This window comes from Sphaeramia orbicularis, chromosome 17 (assembly GCF_902148855.1).
Source record: "Sphaeramia orbicularis chromosome 17, fSphaOr1.1, whole genome shotgun sequence".
Lineage (NCBI taxonomy): Eukaryota > Metazoa > Chordata > Actinopteri > Kurtiformes > Apogonidae > Sphaeramia > Sphaeramia orbicularis.
Window position 1 is genome coordinate 17,395,837 of NC_043973.1, and position 19,270 is coordinate 17,415,106.

Sequence of the window (19,270 nt, forward strand, 5' to 3'; positions counted from 1 at the left end):
GGAGTTAAAAAAAAAAAAAATGTTATTGTGAACTACCATCACAATGCAGGTGTACAAAAAATTGGAAGCGCTAGAGCAGTTAAAACTTTTAAAACCAAATGGAATGTGTACAACCATTAGATCTGGGAAAAGGCAGTAATTAGTTCAGTTAGGTTTGATTCTCTCCACATTCAATTTACATTAATTTAGTTTAAGTGCAGTGAATAAGCCTTATAGTGGAAGAGAAAACCCTGAAAATTAAATCTGAAATGCTCATGTGCATTATGTTTGTTTTACTGATGAAAGATGAAGTGAGCTTTGCCTATAAATCCAGTATTTTTCATGCATGTTTCCTTTAAATAGTTTTACCTGCAAAAAACAATGTTAAAATTATTTTTGTGTACACTTATGACAGAGGTAGGTATGGTTTTCATTTTACAAATGTGTAAATATTTCACCTTTTCAGTGTATGTTATAAGATATTAGCAATTAGTATTGGAATACTACTGAACTGTACATTCTTAATTTGAGAGTTTTGAGGCATTTCAGTAAAATTATTCTAAATCTTGGTGAGTCAGATACTGGCCTATCAGCTGATCTCCAGTGCAAAAACATTTGTGATGTAAAAATGTGAGAAATAAGAAACTGCAAATGTTTTCCATAGACTTTATTATAGTTTTTTAAATCTCAGTCTAACAGGTATACACAACGCCCTAAATGTCATGGCTTTTTTCTCTTAAATACTCTCCGCTCTTAAAGAAAAATTGTAAAAATATTTAATTATAACTAATTAAAAGATCTCTTGGGGACAGGACAGGGTACAAAGGCGGGGCAGAGTGGTGTTCTGCTGTGGTCCTTAATCTGAGGTGTTGGGGGGAGGGGGGAGACAGAAAACGGGGGGGGGTGGGGGGTGGGTGGAGTAAGTGACATCCAGCTATGCTTTCACCGTGAAGATGGGGTGGTGTTACCATTTAAAGAAAACCTGGAAGAGAAACATGAGGTTAGGAAGAAATCCATTTCTGTTGCTAGGTGAATGTTTCAGCTGTAATAAAAGGCTGAAGCGTCACCTGCACACTCTCTCCATCATGTGTGTGACGAGGCGGTCGGAGATGCCGGGACACGACTCCTCTGCCAGGTTGAAGGCGTTCTCCAGTTCCTCGATGGCTCCTACACCACCGCCACTCGCCCGCCGCTTCTCTTTCAGCTGATGGCGGACAAAAAAAAAAAAAAAATCAGAAACAGGAAAATTCGTCCAAGTCTTGACATATTTTAACTGTACTGTTCAAAGAACGGGAGGCTCATAGGTTTTATAAATTACTTCACTGCTCCTAACAGTTACATAAATAATGTTAGTTTTCATACCTCTCTGAAGATGGGTGTTACCAAGGCTGACAGACACTGTGACTTCGGTTGCCTTTTCACAGAATCTCCTGACTGAAAAAAAAATGTTGCATTAGGGGAAAAAACAAAAGACGCAACTACATGTCTGTCAGAATTTCTAGTAACTTTTATTAATCCTTGAAGATCTATAACTATTTTTGTGGGGGCTTCCAAATGATTTTTTTTCCTCTATATTTAACCTTTGTTTAGTGATTTATCTCCATTTATGACATCATCTTCTACATTTACACTCAGTCATGAAGTGGTATTTTGCACGAGCTCAAACTGAACAGTCAACTTATTCTTATGCACTTTATGTCCTCTGTGCTCATTCTGTATATTTGTCCATAGCACTTACATCTGCAAATATTATACCCATTGTACATAGTGTAGATACTGTTAATACTTGTTAATAGTATATTATGTACTTCCTCCATCTGCTGCGATTGCACTTCTAGCAAGATACTAAATTGCATTTTATGTTCATGTGTGAAATGTGTTTAACAAGTTGAATCTGAATTTGGCATTTTTCAGTGAAAATCTGCTTTTTTCCTGCATGTAATTCACTGATCATGTAGAAGTTCATAACATCTCAGACTAAATTTCTACGTAATTATATCAAAACAGAAAACCAAAGAAAGAGTTACTTTTTTAGCAAAATATATCATTAACTTAACATAAAAACAAGTGTCTAGGACCCCTGTCATTTGACAAACTACATGGGTTTTATTCGTGAATTAATGTTCCAGAAGATGACAGTGTTTGCATGTTCACTATGGAGCCTCTGAACATCCAAACAGGTCATATCTGACAAACAAAAAAAAGTGCATCATTACTTGAATTATTTACATATATTGATAGGAATAGTAGTTCAACAGTTATTAAACATTTTACATCAGCTGATGCTTTTGGTCCCTGAAGATTGTTTAGGTCAGAGCTGAACTGTAGCAACAGATATTTTTCAACACCTAGTGATGATGGCATTCCATGGTTATCAGGCTTTAACGGGCTAATAACAACTCATCAAGTTCATTTCTGAATCCAGTGAGCTCTGCTTTGATTGGGCTAAAACTGCCTGTGTTCTGTGTCAAACGAGCCACCAGAGATGGGCTTCATTCTAACAAAAAAGGTGAAACTGGCTTATGAACATTATAAACTGCAAGGACACATGGGATACGTCTGATGTCAAGTCAACAACTGAGGACCAAAAATAAGAAAATCTATTATGAACTGATGAAAGATTTCAGACTTTTCAGATATTTCATTCTGGAGACAGATTGTAGAGATTAAAGATGTTTTGCCCTTTGATTAAATAATTTGAAAAAAAAAAAGATTCAAGGTTGGTTCAACGGAGTCAGATTCAGAGGCACCGGTAACTGATGTGGAATGTGGCAACAGATGACAGACAGGAACCTTGGCCAGACTTTTATCGGAAATATATGAGAATTAAACATTTTTGAGTTTCAAAACCTGGTGGATTTCTTTTACATTTTAGTTTGCCAAACGCTTATTTGGAGCATTTTAATATTACAACAGAAAAGTGTAAAAATGTCAGATAGTACAGTATAGCTTGAACTCAGGTGAATACACAGAATGGGATCATGAAGTCATCCCAAAAGGCACTGAGGGACTTAAAGACGTTCTCACTTGGGTAAAGATCAGACAGTATGGACAATGCTTGCTGTGCTGTCAACTGTCAACCCTATCCAGGGTGGAAAATGGATTGCATGAACATCACATATATGTTTATACTTATAACAAACAGCTTTGGACATAATTATTATTCTAATGTGATGTTGCATTGCATTTTCTTCCTGTGTGGTTTTTGGTGGAATCAGGCCACATTGTGTTCTGGAGTTTGTAATAAACAGATATTTTGCTGCTTCCAAGTCTCTTTGTGCATCTCTTAAAAATAAATGACTGCCCGACATCAGACCTGAAACAAAAAAACCTGAGGAGAAACCTGGTGTTTGTGTTTTACCTCTAAATCTGTGTGTGTGTAGCCCTTCTGTAGCTTGTTCATAGAGCTGGGTCTGACTGTGGGGAAGGTCCACATTGGACATGGATCCACATCATCAGCATCCCTGAAGAAAGGAGCAAAGAAAGAGGGGAAAGCAATTGTAATATCTCTGATTTGTGGGTTTGCATAGTCATGTAGAGGAGAGATGGAGAGATAACCTGAGAAACATACAACCATGAGCTCATCACACTTACATATCTGAGTCGTCTGAACTGGACTCCTCTCCGTGTCCCTCTGACTTCCAGCGGCGGTAGCGGTCAATCAGTTCAGTCAGATAGGCCGTCTTCTTGGTGTAACGTGTGATGAACTTATGTTTCAGAAGTTCTTTGGCTGTCGGCCTCTGGGCAGGAGAAGAATAAAGACAGGAGCAACGTTAACAACATCACAGTCAGAAGCTTATGCTGATGGAAGAAGAAACACATGGCTGGAATCAGTTTTCTTGTAAAAATGAGGGAAAAACAACTGGGTCAGTGCATCTATCATTACACTACTCTATTTGGTAGAGATGTTTTTAGTCTTGAAAATAAGTGCTAGTTGGGCTATGCTCAAATATTTGAGAATGTACTCCACGAATCATAATTCCTAATAAGAAGGATAAATGCCCTTGTGCTAGCAGCAGCCAATCTGGAATTATTTCCTGATTTTACAATCTTACTGCCAAACAAAGAAAGTCTGATAACACTTATGTTAGAATATATGAGTTTTTCTTACAAAACGGGGGTCTTTATTTAGACAAGCCTCCACAAACTCCTTAAAAGGCTTGCTATAGGGGCCCTCCAGCGTGGGTGGGGTGTTTTTGGGTATGAGAAAGAGGACCCTCATGGGGTGAAGATCCGAGTTGGGGGGTTCTCCTTTAGCCAGTTCGATTGCAGTTATTCCCAGGGACCAGATATCAGCCTGACGGGGAGACAGAAACACATGAGTCAACTGTGTTAGCTCCACATGGAGATGTGCAGGTTCACAGTTTAACCCACAACAAAGTCGATGTGATGTGGCTCAGAAATAATTCAGCAAAAGGAAAATGTCACACATTCAGTAGAGCTGACATTCACATGCTACTATTCTGAATTTGACACAGGTCACAGAAGCAATTTGGATACATCCAAACCATCCAACATTTTATAATTTAGACATGCCAATATTTTTGAGCTTTTAGAAGCATTCTTCACACATCTTTACTGCACATTCAGAGTATGAGGAACATATGTTTTGTGATGATCAATTCTAAAAAAAAACTCTATTAAGTGTTATGTAATTGTTTAACAAATCCTAACAGACAGTGGATTATTTTATGTTGTGTAATGTAACTTGACTCATTTTGGTACTTATATTTAATGCATATGGTAGTATGGTCTTCAATAATATGATAATTATATTTGCACACAACTGTATTACAATCTATACAACCCTAGTTTTTCAAGCTGGAGTAGAGATTCAGGCCCTAAAGGAAAGCCAATATTTCTGGCCAGAAAGAGAAACACACGTACTTTTAAACATTAAGTCTTGGACATCAACAGGTATTTACAAAATAAATAAAGTCTGTCACTAGTTGGAAAAAATTCCAATTTGATGCACTAACGCAAAATGACAAAAGCAACTCTAAATGTCCACTTCTTTGTATTTTGTGATAAAAGTCACTCGTCAACATTGCATGGTGAACATGCGTGAACACCTTAATGGAAATACCTGAAAAAAGGATAAAAGGTAGACTATACTGTGCATGTAAACATAGTCACAGCTGTCTCCTGCTCAGTCCACAGGCCTCCCTCACCTTAAAGTCATAGGCTGACTGCTTGATCACCTCTGGAGCCATCCAGAACGGTGTGCCCACAAACGTGTTCCTCTTAATCTGAGTATCTGTCAGCTGTCCTGCCACCCCGAAATCTGCCAGCTTCACATCACCCTGCTCTGACAGGAGAACGTTGGCAGCTAGAAGACAGAGACACAGGCATTGTTTAGAAGTCCATGATGATGACCTTTAAGTTTTGTCAAAATCTGAGATACCGTATGACACCGACAGATGACACAATTAGGTTCTTTCCCTTTTACACTGGGGAAAATCAGTTTTGTAACATCCGAAGATGAATAAAAGCATCATCAGCAATGGTGATCAATAAAAAGACATACTTATTCAGATAATCAGCTCACTGAAAGACAAAAGTTTATCATTTCCGGCCTCCTATATAATATACCATTATTTCTAAACATAAATTCTCTATTTGCAGATGTAACAGCACATCACCACCTAAAAGTAAACTTCATGATGGACAGATATATACTGAACTGTATTAATTAAACACCTTTTGAATGCTGTGTTTGCAGTTAAGGAGTTTTTATAGGTTGCATATTAGAGATGGGACCTGAACAAACTTTACTGATAGCAATGACATTATTGAACCTTATGGGTTGATTTCTTTATCAATTCCTCTTCAGTTTTCTATTTGGAAAAAGCAGACTTATACATGTCAGTATCAAATCCACTGTTTTGGGAATGCGGTTTTGATTTTCCTGGCTAGGAGAGAGCTGATGGGCGAGTCTTTCTGGCTGTAGCTACAATATGTCTGTCTTCATCTAAAATGGATGAAATAAGGGACTATTCAAACAACAGTTTGTTTTCATTCAGGCTTTCTTAGCCAAAGAAAAAAATCTGGTAAGCCTGCCTACACTGTTCTAATATTATTATAACAACATCAAATAAATGACACTCCTGGAATTTAGGTCTGTGATGTGTAGAAAGATATTTTCAGTGAATTAATGGCACCTTTATTCGAAACAATTATTTTATAGACATTAGTACTAGCACTTGTTATCTTTTTCTGTGAATGAGGCTGCATTTTACACTGTTTCTCTTCACCATGATTCCATCAGTTGGCAGTGATGCACACACATGAGTTTGACATGTTGTTTTGCAATGTGAAACACGTTGACACTGGATGATTTGGAACCAGATCTCAAGTTCAGTCACTAATAGAAAAGTACAGATTGACTCATTCTGTCAAAGAACTGCTGATAATTTGCTGATTTTTGTAAAACTACTGATTGACTATGCTGCCATTAAAAGAAAAGTCCCTATATCTCCTTCTTAATAAATGTGTTCTCTTCTTTTCCATTAGGTAATGGTCATTGTTTAGTTCCCTGACAATGTAGCAGAGAATTCATATTACCTTTGATATCTCTGTGAATCTTCCTCTCAGAGTGCAGATATTCCAGCCCCTTCAGAATTTCCCTCAATATAGTTGCAATGTATGTCTCTTCAAGGGGCCCTGGGCGGAGCTACCAAAGAGAAAAGAGATGTTAAAGGTGCAGCAAATACTGCAAATGAAAGAAAAGCCGCAAGAATATTATAAAACGTTTTCAGCTCCACAAAGAGAACATAATAATCTTCTCACCAGATCCAAAGCAGATCCTCCACCTAAATACTCCATTATAATCCACAGCTTGGTCCCCTGAATGAAAAAAAATGAAAGACTGTCAAGGCTGTCATGAGAAGCATGCATGTCTGTTACCATATTTTTGTCAATAACCATTTTCAAATCTGCACATATGTATATTTTGAGTGTCTAGGCATGAGTTTGTGTTGCTGTCTTACCTTTAAGTATGATCCATAATACTTAGTAACAAAAGGACTATCACACTGGCTCAGCACTGTGATTTCCTGCTGGATGTCTTCTATTTCATCCTCTGCCTCCTCCAGGTCTATAATTTTAATCGCCACCACTTCCTTTGTGCGGTTGTTGATGCCTTTGTAAACCTCTCCAAAGGAGCCCTTCCCAATCCGCTCCTGCTTGGTGAAGTACTCCTCTGGGTCCAACCTGGTATTCTGGTCAGATTACAGCAAAGAACGCATTGAATTATTGAGTATATGGCATTATGAGTGTGCTTAGAGGCTTTATATGGGTGTGTGTTTAGCCCTCCAGGCTTTTAAGAAGCTAAGTAACTTTGAGCAAATATCACTTGTCCTCAAGGTTAATTAGACTTGACAGAAAGGCTTGCATCCACCTCTAAATCTCTCATGTGCATTCATCCAACATAAAAAGATGATCGCTAATTAACCTGACATATCTGCCAATACTCATCTATTCTGTCACAGCCCACATAATTAGACACTTGATCGAACTTTGTGGCAGTTTGTAATTCAATAAGCATGACAATTGGAAAGTTCGTGGTTTTCTGTCTATATAACACCAGGAAATGACTGATAGTTTCACTGAGTAGGAAGGACAATTCAGTCAAAACTGGTATGGCATTTTACTTATGCTCTGGAAAAACTGCACACACTGAAAAGATAACCCACACTTGATGCAAAACGTTTATATTACATATAGTTGTCAGGATGATTCCTCTATTAAGCAGACAAAAAGATGGAAAACTAAGTCATCCATATTTGTGCATATACAAAGTTAGATCACATCTATTGTTGCTCTGGACCCCCACCCACCTATTTATGAGCCAGTCGTGGGGGTTCGCCCAGTCTTGGACAAGCAGAAGGGAGGTGACAGTTTGTTTTAGTGGATTTCTGTACCTGGTTTTGCATGTTTGCAAGGTGTGCCATCCCCTCTGCCGGTTGGTCGGGACAGGGACGGCCACAGCTCTCCCTTTGCGAAGTTTTCAGATGGTCCTTTCGGGTTCTTCTTCCCCTCTTAGATGTCTAGGAGGCTAGCTAGGTGGCTAGTCAACTAGATAAACACCCAATCTGCTGGCTTTAACTGGGCTGTCACTCCGCGTACTGTTTTCGGCCTTTAAGTCCAACGGAGGACTGAACGGCCCTGCGAGACAGAGACTTACCGGCCGAGAGACTCCATGTATGTCGGCGGTGATGAACAGGATGAAAAAATACTCCTTCCGTGTATTAATATTTAATTCATTTCAAGGAACGCTTAGCCTGTTGTTCATTTGAAGCTTGAGGACAAAATAATGGCCCAGATGGTAAGCGCATGCGTATTGGCTCCGAAAATGGTGGCACTCTGGGAGTTGTATTTTAAGCACTCGAAGGCTTCTGTTGCCCATTGGTTGGGGTTCCACAAAAGGGACCTGTTAACAATTTATGTGACCTACACTGAATGTGTTTACATTAAAATACATGTTTAATTAAAGTAAACCACAAAATTTGTGATTATGTATTTTTACTGAGACAGTGGCACAGCACAACAGGTGAAGATTTCTACTTCATTTAATTTAATTTAATTTTATTGCTAAACCAGTTCCAACTTAGAAAGAAAACATTCATTACAATTACAATGAAAAAACCCCCAAAAACTTCATAAATACATTTTCAGAAGTAGGAGGTAGATTAAGAAATCACTTTAATTTTTCTCACCAAATTTAACTAGAGCTATAATTTTCATCTTTAGTATATTACATTTAATCAGTTTCAGAGACATACTTCAATTTCATTATATCAGCATGTGAAATGAATATATTTACGCTCATACATAAAGAAACATTTATACATAGGTCCAGTTTTTGTGTGCTTGAGTTACACAAGCAATTTAAGGTTACTATATTAGGATCTATAGGAGGGATTGGTGTAATTTTTGATATTTAACCATTCATTCCATGATTTGCTCCAGGGTATGAAACAAATCCTGTAAATACAAGCGTTACTCTCAAAGCCAAATCTATTCTTAAAAATACCCCTGAAGTGTGTCAAATATTCATTACTTTGTAGTGAATTTCTTTTGATTTGGGTTGAAGCATGTACTAAAACTTAGTTTATGTCATCAGCATGTGGGTGGTTCTGTTTGTGTGGGAAATTTTGTTTTGTTTTGTTTTAATCTAATCCAAAGAAGACATTGGGTTGTAACCCTGTGTTAATCACAAATACAGTAAGATGAGTATTATGATACATAAATTCTTCATACATTTTTTTAAGATACCAATTGCTGTTGAATGTTTTTACAAAGCAACTTAACTTTCTTATTTTCTTCTGAATTTAAGCAAGCCATTTTTATCAAATTTTTTGTACAAAAAATATTTATTTAATAAAATCAAATAAAAACAGCAGCTTGGCTTGAATTACATCCTGCTCTACATCTAAATTTCAACATTTATGTGAAAAAATGATCACCTATCTTATCTACATTTGTGATCTGTAAATGTCTACATTCTCGTTTTTTTTTTTTTTTTTTTACCTCCAGACACTGCACATGCACATGATCGAATGTATTTCTCTTGATGTTTTGTTTTTTTGTACATTTATTTTTTTCTCTGCTATTATAAACAGTGAGGTGATTGGTTCTTCTTGTCCACAACATTTCATTGTATTATTGACTATGTGCTATCTTGCAAATGACAAATAAATGCCATCTGAATCTGAAATCAGACAGGAAGGGGTATAAATGTAAAAGTGTATAATTTTTCTGACTGGGTAAACTGAAGTACCATGAAAATAGTTAAACGCCTCTATGGCGAGAACAGCAAACGTCTTCGTAATTGTTATTCATGCATTAGCCTACATTTTTGTAAATATTTTTTTTGGTTTATGCTCGTTTTCATTTTCGGATGGTGCCGGTTGCAGCTCATCACGCGGACGGTTCATGTAGCTCATGGAGGCTCCGCCCCACCGGGGACTTGCGGTATGGTATTGGCAGGTACCCTAGGCTCAGAGCAGTGCTTCTCTACCTCTGTGTGTGTCGTTCCGCTGTCCGTTCCGGTGGATGCTGTCGATAGTAACGTTCAGTGAACACATGACATTTTAAACCCCGGTGCTCAAACCACAACGGTAAGTAGTCATGTAACGCTAACTAGCTTAAGTCCAGTTAGCTTTTGTCAACGAGCTTCTCACTGCAGTCAGGTGTTTTTTCTAAGCTAACGTAACGCCTATTGATAAAGATAACATCAGCTAGCTAATGCTGGTCATTACGTTAGCACTCCTCTCAGTATTAACTACATATTATCCAATGTACATGTCAGACATGGCGTCTTACGTGGATTTCCATAAAGTGACATTGAAACATGTGTTAACAGCTAACGTAATCGACATGTCAGGGTTATGTAATATCATGCAATACTACGTGAAATGTTTTCCTCATGTTGTTGTAAAGGTTTGGCTGCTACATTATGTGGTCCACTCCTTGTCATTTGGTGTATTTGGTTCTTCTGTGGGATATGCACATGTTCACGGACCAGTAACGATTTGGGAGGGCTAAATTTACCACAACTGCGTTTAACTGTTGGCATTAGTGATGCCAAATTAAGCTTTACTCAGACTGTCATGATGGAAAGAAAGGTAGAAAAAGCTTGACTAACCTCAAGGTGGGATCTTGTAATGTAATGTATTACATTTGACACTCTCTGTTACTAAATTTAGTAAGGTAAAATTGTATGTTGTATTTAAATCCTAAGATGAACAGTGTTTTATAGATATGCACCATTTCCTTAGTCAACAGGAAACATCCCTCTCATGGCCTAATTTCATTTATTGACACTTTAAATCTATATTGCTTTTCCCTGTTGTGTAAATATACCAACCAAATTACATACCCCAAGAATTACTTAACTGTATGTCAAACTCATTTTAGTTCAGGGGTCACATACAGCCCAATTTGACCTCAAGTGGGACGGACCAGTAAAATAATTGCATATTAGCCTATAAATAATGACAACTCTAAGTTTTTCTGTTTGCAAAAAAGTAAGATTACACTATGAAAATGTTTATATTTATAAACTATCCTTAAACTAAAAATATGAATAAGCATCCATGAGCAACCAGAAATTTCTTAAGAAAAATAAGTGCAATTTTAACAATATTATGCCTCAGCTTATCATTTACACATGAGCATTACAACTCACAGATTGCAGTGGATCTACAAATGCACAACACATTTAGTAACAGGCATTCAGAACTGAAAAACATAGCAGTTAACTTTATGATCAATACAACTCGTCAAGATTGGTTTATACCCTAGACCAGGGGTTCCCAAAGTGGGGTACTTGGAAGAAGTGCACGGGGTACTTGAATTTTTTGGGAAAAATACATTAAATAAGTCATCATGTACTGAATATACAAAATAAATAATGAGAATTAATGCTGAAATATAAAACATAATAAATACATTCATATAATAGCTTTATTGTCAATCATCTTGTTTAAACTTTGGTAATATTTTAAGAACATTATTATTCAAAATGAGTTTGAGTAATTAGATGATTATTTTTTGTTGATGAGCGGTTCATTTATTAATTAATGACCAATTTATTTATTTTTCTTATCAATGAAAGAGGGTGCTTTTCAGTTTATATTTTGCACACAAAATTTGCTTCAATTTTTATATAAACAGACACCTTTGGCACAGGAACAAATTTTGCCAAATTTTTTTCAATCAAAAGTGCTGAAGCAAGAGTTGGGGGTGCTTGGCTAAAAAAGTACATTTCAGAGGGTAGTCCACTGTAAAAAGTTTAAGAACCACTGCCCTAGACTGTCCAAAAATACACTGAAAACATTGGTCTTCGGTGTATTTTTGGAGTTGCAAAATCATCCTGTGTGTCTGACTGAAGCCTTTGGAGGGCTGGTTTTGGCCTGTGGGCTGTATAATTGACACCCCTGTTTTACACCATATCTGTTGTGCATCTCTTTTTGTACAAACATTTTTTTTCATTTTACTGCACCAGTAAACCAAAGCAAATTCCTCTTATGTGAAAACTTCCTTGGTAATAAGCCTTTTTTTGATTTGTGATGGCCCCATATAAAAACAACACAAGCTTTACATTTAAGGATTTTGAATGGTATTCATCTACTTCTATTTGATGCATCCACAGGCTGGATGAGTGGCCCAACTTTCACCCCCCCCTCGGCAGAGGTGGCAGAGATGAACCGCATCCATTATGAGTTGGAGTATACAGAGGGCATCAGCCAGCGCATGCGGATCCCTGAAACGCTCAAGGTGGCCCCAGAGAACCAACCAGTGCCTCTGCCACTACAGCCCCCCATGCCCCCTCATACAACACTGATGCAGGTGCCTGAGAGGATCATTGTAGCAGGTTAGCACAGCAGAATGGAGTCAGTTCATACAGGATGGTAGGGTGTGCAGCTGCCCAAAAGGATCGGAAAAATATTTCACTGGGCGTTTAGTATCATCTGTTTTTTAATGCTCTTCTTATTTCCACTGAAGGTGATGAGGGGGACCCTAGATTTTCTTGCCCCAGAGATTTAGACCTGATTCAGTCTGTCCCTCCTGTGGATCTGCTGGACATGAAGGCCCCACCTCGGGTTCTCACCCTCACTGAACAACCACTGGACTCACTGGAAACTGATCAAGCTGCCAATTCACAGAACAATCCCAGCCAAGCTGTAAGAGACACCTCAGTTTTCACTCTGTGTACTTTCTGTATCATAGTTAAATGGTTTTTCTTTAATTCACTGTGACACCCACTTACAAGCTGTCCTGTCTCATGATGTTATTCTAGAAAATACCAACCTTGATGGAATTTGAACTGTAACCTCTATGGTAAGCCTGCCATTGTCTATCATTCACAGGCCCATTTCCGTTCTCGAAGGGAACGTAGTGCCAGTGATAACATTTCCGGCCGCCACAGCAGTCACATCAACAGAGGTGATGCAAGGTAAGCACTCATACCAAGAATAAGTTTGTGAAACTTTTACAATTTTTTTTTTCTGCATAAATATGACCTGAAGTATGACCACTTTGTCCTAAAACAAACAAGACAAAAACCATAAACTCATTCATCTATTGTAGGTGTAACTTTACCAACATTCTGAGTCTAACAGTAGTAGGTCAGGGACGTTGGTATGACAGAGCATCACAAGACACTATGAACCGTATGAGCCTCTGAAAGGGTTAGGCACACCTAAAAATCCCTATTATTCAAGTGTATGCTATATTTAGCTTATTTTTTTATAATTTTTTCTTGCCCTCATACAGTTGTTTCTCACAAGGAACTGAAGCCTCTTCAACAAAAACAACACAAAGAGCATTTCTGAATTCTGCAGATGTGTCACTGTGGTGTTTTACTACATTATTTCAGATTCAAACCAAAAAATACATTAACTGATGGAGGCAGCAGTTTTATGTGGTAAAATTCCTACCACAGTGTGAGGTTGGTGGTTCAAAATACAGCGACAAAATGGCCTCAGATCAACCTGTTGAAAAATGAATGAGGTTTAGCAGAATCTGACAAGAGGTCAGGAAGAGGAGCCATTTTCACCTGTAAAATACAGATTTTTACGTGTTTGTTGATCACTAGTATTTATATATTTAATCACATTTAAGTCAAATAATTCCTTTTAAAGCACAGAAACACATTTTAGTGTTCAGTATCACTTTAATTGTTGTTGAAAATGATCAATTCTTAAGCATGTCTGTGACAAAATTTGTGAGCAATAACAACAGCTACGCACTTGTGATACCTGTTTATCAGCCCTAAACATTGGTTTTGGGGATGTAACCTCATATTTCAACATTTAACAATTTTTGTTCATGTTCTTTTACAGTATATCTATAGGATTAATGTCAGGACTTAACAGAAAATTAGATTTTCACTCTTTGTTAAGAAATCACTCGTTACTCGTTGTGCTTTTGTCATTTTGCTACATAATCAGACTTAGCGTTGAGTTTCACTTCACAAATGACAACTTGACATCTTCCTGCAGAATTTTCTGGTATAATTCAGAGTGTGTAGTTCCATAAATTCTAGATCAAAGCAGGCACAAATCATGATCCTGCCACTGCCATGTTTCACAGATGAGATCAAGGTATGATGTAGGAATGCAGTGTTTGATCAGCACTAAACATAACTGATCTGTTCACAAAACATCCTTCTTGAACTGTTCTGGTTTATCCACATGGCAGTGTTAATTTTGGACAGTAGCGGCTTCCTTCTTGCAACTCTGCCATGTACGCAGTTGTTATTCAGTGTTTTGCTAATGTTATACTCGTAAAAATAATCATTAGACACAATTTTAGAGGCCTTTTGTTTTCTAAATCTGGCGTATGGGTTGATTGTGACAGTTAAACGCCTTGCTCTTAGTGTGATTAGATTGTTAGCTGACCAGTACTGGACAGTAACAATTACATTATAAAACTTCCACTTTTATACAGTCTTCCTGTTAGTCAATAGGTGGAGTTAATACTCTTTAGAAATTCTTCTGTAACCCCTTTTTAGCTTGGTTAGTATCGATAGCTCTCCCTCTAAGGTCTTCAGGAATCTCCTGTGTTTGAGGCATGACATACTTACACAAATTGTGTTGTCAAGACCAGGCTTTCATAGTGAAGACCCAGATTTCTGTGCTATAAATAAGACTCAGGCTCAGAGTCCCACATGATATAATTCTGCTGATTGAAATACTTCTAATATATAATCTTAGAAGTTTGCAAAGTTTTACCACACACACTAAAATATGGAAGATAGGATACAAGTTCTTGGTAAACAGATGGACAAGTATAAAGTTTGTCTCATTTTTAAAGTGATGCATCAATGATGATCATCTCAAAACACTTTAAATCACATTTATGCAGAAATAGGACTTACAGTTATGTGCACTGTGTCACTGTTACTGCTTTCCTCTTTAACTCTTTGTTGCTTAGAAACGTCTCCTCTTTTCACTGTTTCTCCCCATCCATCTCTCTGACAGTGTAACCCCTTCCCCCTCTGCTCCTCCAGTCCGCTTGTGTCCCCCTCTCTGTTCCCCTGAGGATGCAAACATCAACCTGTTCACAGCTGCCGGCTTCCTGTCGTATATTCAGTCAACAACACGTAGAGCGTATCAGCAGGTTCTTGATGTGCTGGATGACAGCCACCGCAGGTAACATTCCTCATATGACTGTGTTAACACTTCCATCACAACAACCAGTTTGTACTTACAGTTAATCTAGGTTCTATCTTAATATGATCCTGAAGACTGTTTCAGAGTTGCTTTCTTTCTCACCGTAATGCTGTGTTTTCATTGCATGGAACCGGCCCGACTCGACTCGGGTACCAGGCCCTATTCCTGGAGACTGTTTCCACTACAGGATACTACGGACTTTAAAGTACCTGGACGTCATAGTGATGTGGCGCATTACTACTGTGTCGTCTGCTCAGAGTTGCTGATAAACTCACTCGTTGCGTGTTGTATCGTCAAGCTCATGCTGAATTTTTACATCTGAACCTCCTCGACAAACCATGGTGTAGTTTTGTGGGCTGTCATCATGTGGATTAACCTGCCGCTATATTTACTGTAAACTTCCGCATCTGTTTTTTGTAAAACAGTGGGTCACAGAGACGACTTTCTGACCAATCAGTGGTCTGCAGTGCTTACACGTCACATTTTAGTATCTGGTCCCCAGTCCTGGAACCTCGGCGGAGGTGATACCAAAAAACTAGTACCAGGTACCAGATTCCAGGTCCTTTTCGTAATGGAAACGCAAAAAGGCCGGGTCGAGTCGAGCTGATACCATGTAGTGGAAACGCGGCATAAGTGTGCAGATTACAGTGGAAATACATACTCTGGAATTATAGGAATTGTTAGTATTGCCTCCAAATGGACTTCCTCAATATGTTTGTTTCCACTTTTTTATTTTTTGTGGAACTATGCAGATCCTAATCAGTTTGTCACCTGTCCTTGCTCTCCATTAACATGAGTTTATTTCCACAGGATGCCCTTGGATCTGGCAGTGGATATGAATCCTGATGAGTCTGGCCTAGTTGATGCCTCCTCACTACGACGACAGGTTAGATCCACCTTTTTGGCCAAAATGATCAATCCTCTCACTGATTGTTTACCTCCTCTCTGTATCTTAAGCCTGTGTTGATATTTGTTCTCTAGTACTGATTCCATGACTAGATTACACTAAAAATGGACTGTATACTTAGGTTTACTATGTCAGGCTACTTACAAACGACACATCTGAAGGTTTTAAAGGTGTTGTAAACACACCAGAGACCATAAGCTGCTTATCAAATTTTTAATTGCATTTTGGGCCATTGAATAAACAGGCAATGATATCCTTTGAAAAGCATTAACAGTATCTTGCTGCTGTCGTTGTAAGGCTTTTAATTCTTTAAAAAATGGAAGTACTACAATTTTAAAGGTTTTATAAATTTTAACAAATGAAACAAATGTCATAAGTTAGTTGTGAGAGGTTAACTACATGAAATCCTACCCAGGTCAAGCATGTGCACTGTGTTATCTTATTACCTCCGCCAAGGAGGTTATGTTTTTGCCAGGGTTTGTTTGTTTGTTTGTTTGTCTGTCTGTCTGTCTGTTTGTTTGTCTGTCTGTTAGTGTGCAACATAACTCAAAAAGTTATGGACAGATTTGGATGAAATTTTCAGGGTTTGTTGGAAATGGGATAAGGAAGAAATGATTAAATTTTGGTGGTGATAGGGGGTGGGGGGGCCCACTGGGGGGGGCACTAATCGTTAGTGTGCAACATAACTCAAAAAGTTATGGACAGATTTGGATGAAATTTTCAGGGTTTGTTGGAAATGGGATGAGGAAGAAATGATTACATTTTGGTGGTGATCGGGGGTGGGGGGGCACTGATCGTTAGTGTGCAACATAACTCAAAAAGTTATGGACAGATTTGGATGAAATTTTCAGGGTTTGTTGGAAATGGGATAAGGAAGAAATGATTAAATTTTGGTGGTGATCGGGGGTGGGGGGGCCCACGGGGGGGGGCACTGATCAACCTTGGCGGAGGTCTGCGCTCTCCGAGTGCTTTTCTAGTTTTAAATAGAATCTTATTCTAAATTTAAAAAATCTGTTTTTTTCACATGTTCATTTAGATTGTGAAGCTGAACCGGCGTCTTCAGCTGCTGGAGGAAGAAAACAAAGAGCGCTCAAAGCGAGAGGTGGTCCTGTATTCTGCCACAGTTGCATTCTGGCTTATTAATACCTGGATATGGTTTCGTCGTTAAAATGGATGAACCGAGTCTCCCAAAACACTGGAAGCCAAAGCATTTCCTTGTTACGTGTGCATCTCATCAGATTTCCAGCTCAATATTCACACCTGACTACTGACAGGTCACTTTGAGGTGGTCTCACAGAACACACCAATGTACTCTGTGTTTAATCTAAAACATCTCTCATTTCAAAGCACAATCAAGTACAGCAGGGTAAAGTTTGAATTGTTACAACGTTGTTTTTTTGCTTAGCTGAGAGAATCTGAGTTGGTTTCAGAAATGAGGTTTAACCATAGGAATAATAAAAGTTTAACCTTGAACTCTCAACTGTCAAACTCCAGAAAAGCTGATCAGTGGAGTTCAACTGAGTTACCTGTGTCCCTGTTCACTGAGAATCAGTTTAGCCGACAACTAGCAGCTGTAGTGAAATAACATTAGTAAAGTGAAAAAAATCACCATATATCGCAATATATTAAGTTACTTAGCACTTCATGATGAATTATGAAAGATGGAGGCTGTATGTACTTGGTTATAACTTGGCCTAACAGGACAAAACTGCATCAGTACCAAATGGAGCTAAAACATGATGTAGCTTAAATATAGATTAGTAGTATTAGTAGTAGTAGTAGTAGTAGTAATAGTAGTAGTATTAATCAGTTAATTCACCTGTCCCGACAGTCTGAAAGCTGTTGTGAGGTGCATAGTCTTATTATTATAAGTAATTGAAAATTAAATTACTTAAATAAATGACTTTATGAATGTGAGGACAGATCACAACTTTAAATAAATCACATCTGAATGATAAAGTGGGCAAGAAGTTGAGTAACAGACAAATATAAAACCATTGTCTGTGTGAATGATGAAAAGAAGCTGTCAGAAAGCAGGACTGGAGGAAATGCACAGACACTCAGAGTTTCTCACAGAAAACTGCCAGCGAGTAGTTTTAACTTCATGGAGTACGTTGTCAAGTTGAACTTGTTTTGTGAAACTGAAAACCCTGAGTTTCGTGTGAGTCAAGTAAGTTGAATTTCACAAAATCCACTTTCTGGACAGAGCCCATTAGAATCTGGAGAACAGTCTACCCAGATTTAACCAGCACCAGTTTCAAACCCTGACTAGTGCACTTAGTTTATTGATATTCACAGAGATATGCAGTTACTACTGATTCTACCTGTTGGGTTCATAAATCTTTTGCACAGCAGCAACATGTGTTACAGCGATTCTGATCATCATGTATCTGTGAGAGAGTAAAGTAATTTAGCAAAGGAGATTTTTTAGCTTCAGAAGAGGAATATTTAGAGAAAAATAAGGATTTACTTGAGCAGCAGATGTTTTGGGAACTCAGGCAAGCGCTTTACTTATAGGACCAAGCCTCTGAAGTGGAAGTTCAGAAGTTTTGTCAGAAACTATCCTGGAAGTGTCAAAAGTATGATTATAACTAAATCTATAGATGCCATAACATTTTCCTTGAATGTCGTTTGAGTTCTGCGACACCCAAATCACAGTGTAGTACTTGAATAACTTTAAGTAGATGTAGATTTGTCCTCTGTTATTTATTTTTGTATTGATTTATTTTTTACTTCATTGGCACTCACACATCTAGTGAGTTAAGTTAAAAAGATACCCAATAGCTGAAGTGGTAATAAAAAAAAACTCAATGGATATATTATCTGTGAAATGATCATGTATTTTAACACTGTTAATAGTTTTCCACCTGTTATCTATAAGAGTAAAAGCATGGGCTCTGTGTTGTTATTCGTCATACAGTGTGATACGAGTCTTAACACTTCAGTGTATATGATCATGTGTCAGAAATAGCTCTGTATAGGATATGTTGATGTTAATATTTTTGAATAAGGAATTTATTTCATGTTGGTTTATTTATTGCACATAATATTTGCAGAAGAGCATTTATATCTTCATCTGAGTCGGGGGTTTCAACTTAAATGTGTTCTTTCTTTGTAATATATGAATACATCCATGTTTGTAAATATTTTTGCTGTAATAAATAAAAGATGGATGGATCTGTGTCTCTGTACAACACTGACC

General features: G+C 37.8%; 2 protein-coding genes across 2 annotated transcripts; one reads left to right on the forward strand and one right to left on the reverse strand.

Moving 5' to 3' along the window:
- Window positions 1-630: 630 nt before the first annotated feature.
- On the reverse strand, window positions 631-9,805 carry stk25b (serine/threonine kinase 25b). Its single transcript, XM_030161038.1, has 12 exons — window positions 9,795-9,805; window positions 7,902-8,278; window positions 6,969-7,199; window positions 6,769-6,825; window positions 6,544-6,652; window positions 5,151-5,308; window positions 4,091-4,276; window positions 3,574-3,719; window positions 3,341-3,443; window positions 1,342-1,413; window positions 1,047-1,183; window positions 631-961 (listed from the first exon to the last, which is right to left on the reverse strand). The coding sequence occupies exons 2-12, from the start codon at window positions 7,929-7,931 to the stop codon at window positions 922-924; spliced, it is 1,269 nt and encodes a 422-aa protein (XP_030016898.1). The 5' UTR covers window positions 7,932-8,278; window positions 9,795-9,805; the 3' UTR covers window positions 631-921.
- Window positions 9,806-9,949: 144 nt separating this feature from the next.
- On the forward strand, window positions 9,950-19,251 carry mffb (mitochondrial fission factor b). Its single transcript, XM_030160343.1, has 7 exons — window positions 9,950-10,100; window positions 12,137-12,358; window positions 12,490-12,668; window positions 12,855-12,940; window positions 14,970-15,140; window positions 15,972-16,047; window positions 17,105-19,251. The coding sequence occupies exons 2-7, from the start codon at window positions 12,142-12,144 to the stop codon at window positions 17,234-17,236; spliced, it is 861 nt and encodes a 286-aa protein (XP_030016203.1). The 5' UTR covers window positions 9,950-10,100; window positions 12,137-12,141; the 3' UTR covers window positions 17,237-19,251.
- The last annotated feature ends 19 nt before the right edge of the window (window positions 19,252-19,270 follow it).

What these genes read in the sequence shown, in the direction of transcription:
- stk25b (XM_030161038.1), bottom strand. Translation starts at nt 7,931, where the DNA reads ATGGCACACCTTGCAAACATGCAAAACCAG. An exon ending in ATTATGGATCATACTTAAAG is followed by an intron (nt 6,826 to 6,968) that starts GTAAGACAGCAA and finishes TTTTTCATTCAG; the next exon opens with GGGACCAAGCTGTGGATTAT. An exon ending in GAGGATCTGCTTTGGATCTG is followed by an intron (nt 6,653 to 6,768) that starts GTGAGAAGATTA and finishes TCTCTTTGGTAG; the next exon opens with CTCCGCCCAGGGCCCCTTGA.
- mffb (XM_030160343.1), top strand. Translation starts at nt 12,142, where the DNA reads ATGAGTGGCCCAACTTTCACCCCCCCCTCGGCAGAGGTGGCAGAGATG. An exon ending in ATCAACAGAGGTGATGCAAG is followed by an intron (nt 12,941 to 14,969) that starts GTAAGCACTCAT and finishes TCTCTCTGACAG; the next exon opens with TGTAACCCCTTCCCCCTCTG. An exon ending in CTGGATGACAGCCACCGCAG is followed by an intron (nt 15,141 to 15,971) that starts GTAACATTCCTC and finishes TTATTTCCACAG; the next exon opens with GATGCCCTTGGATCTGGCAG.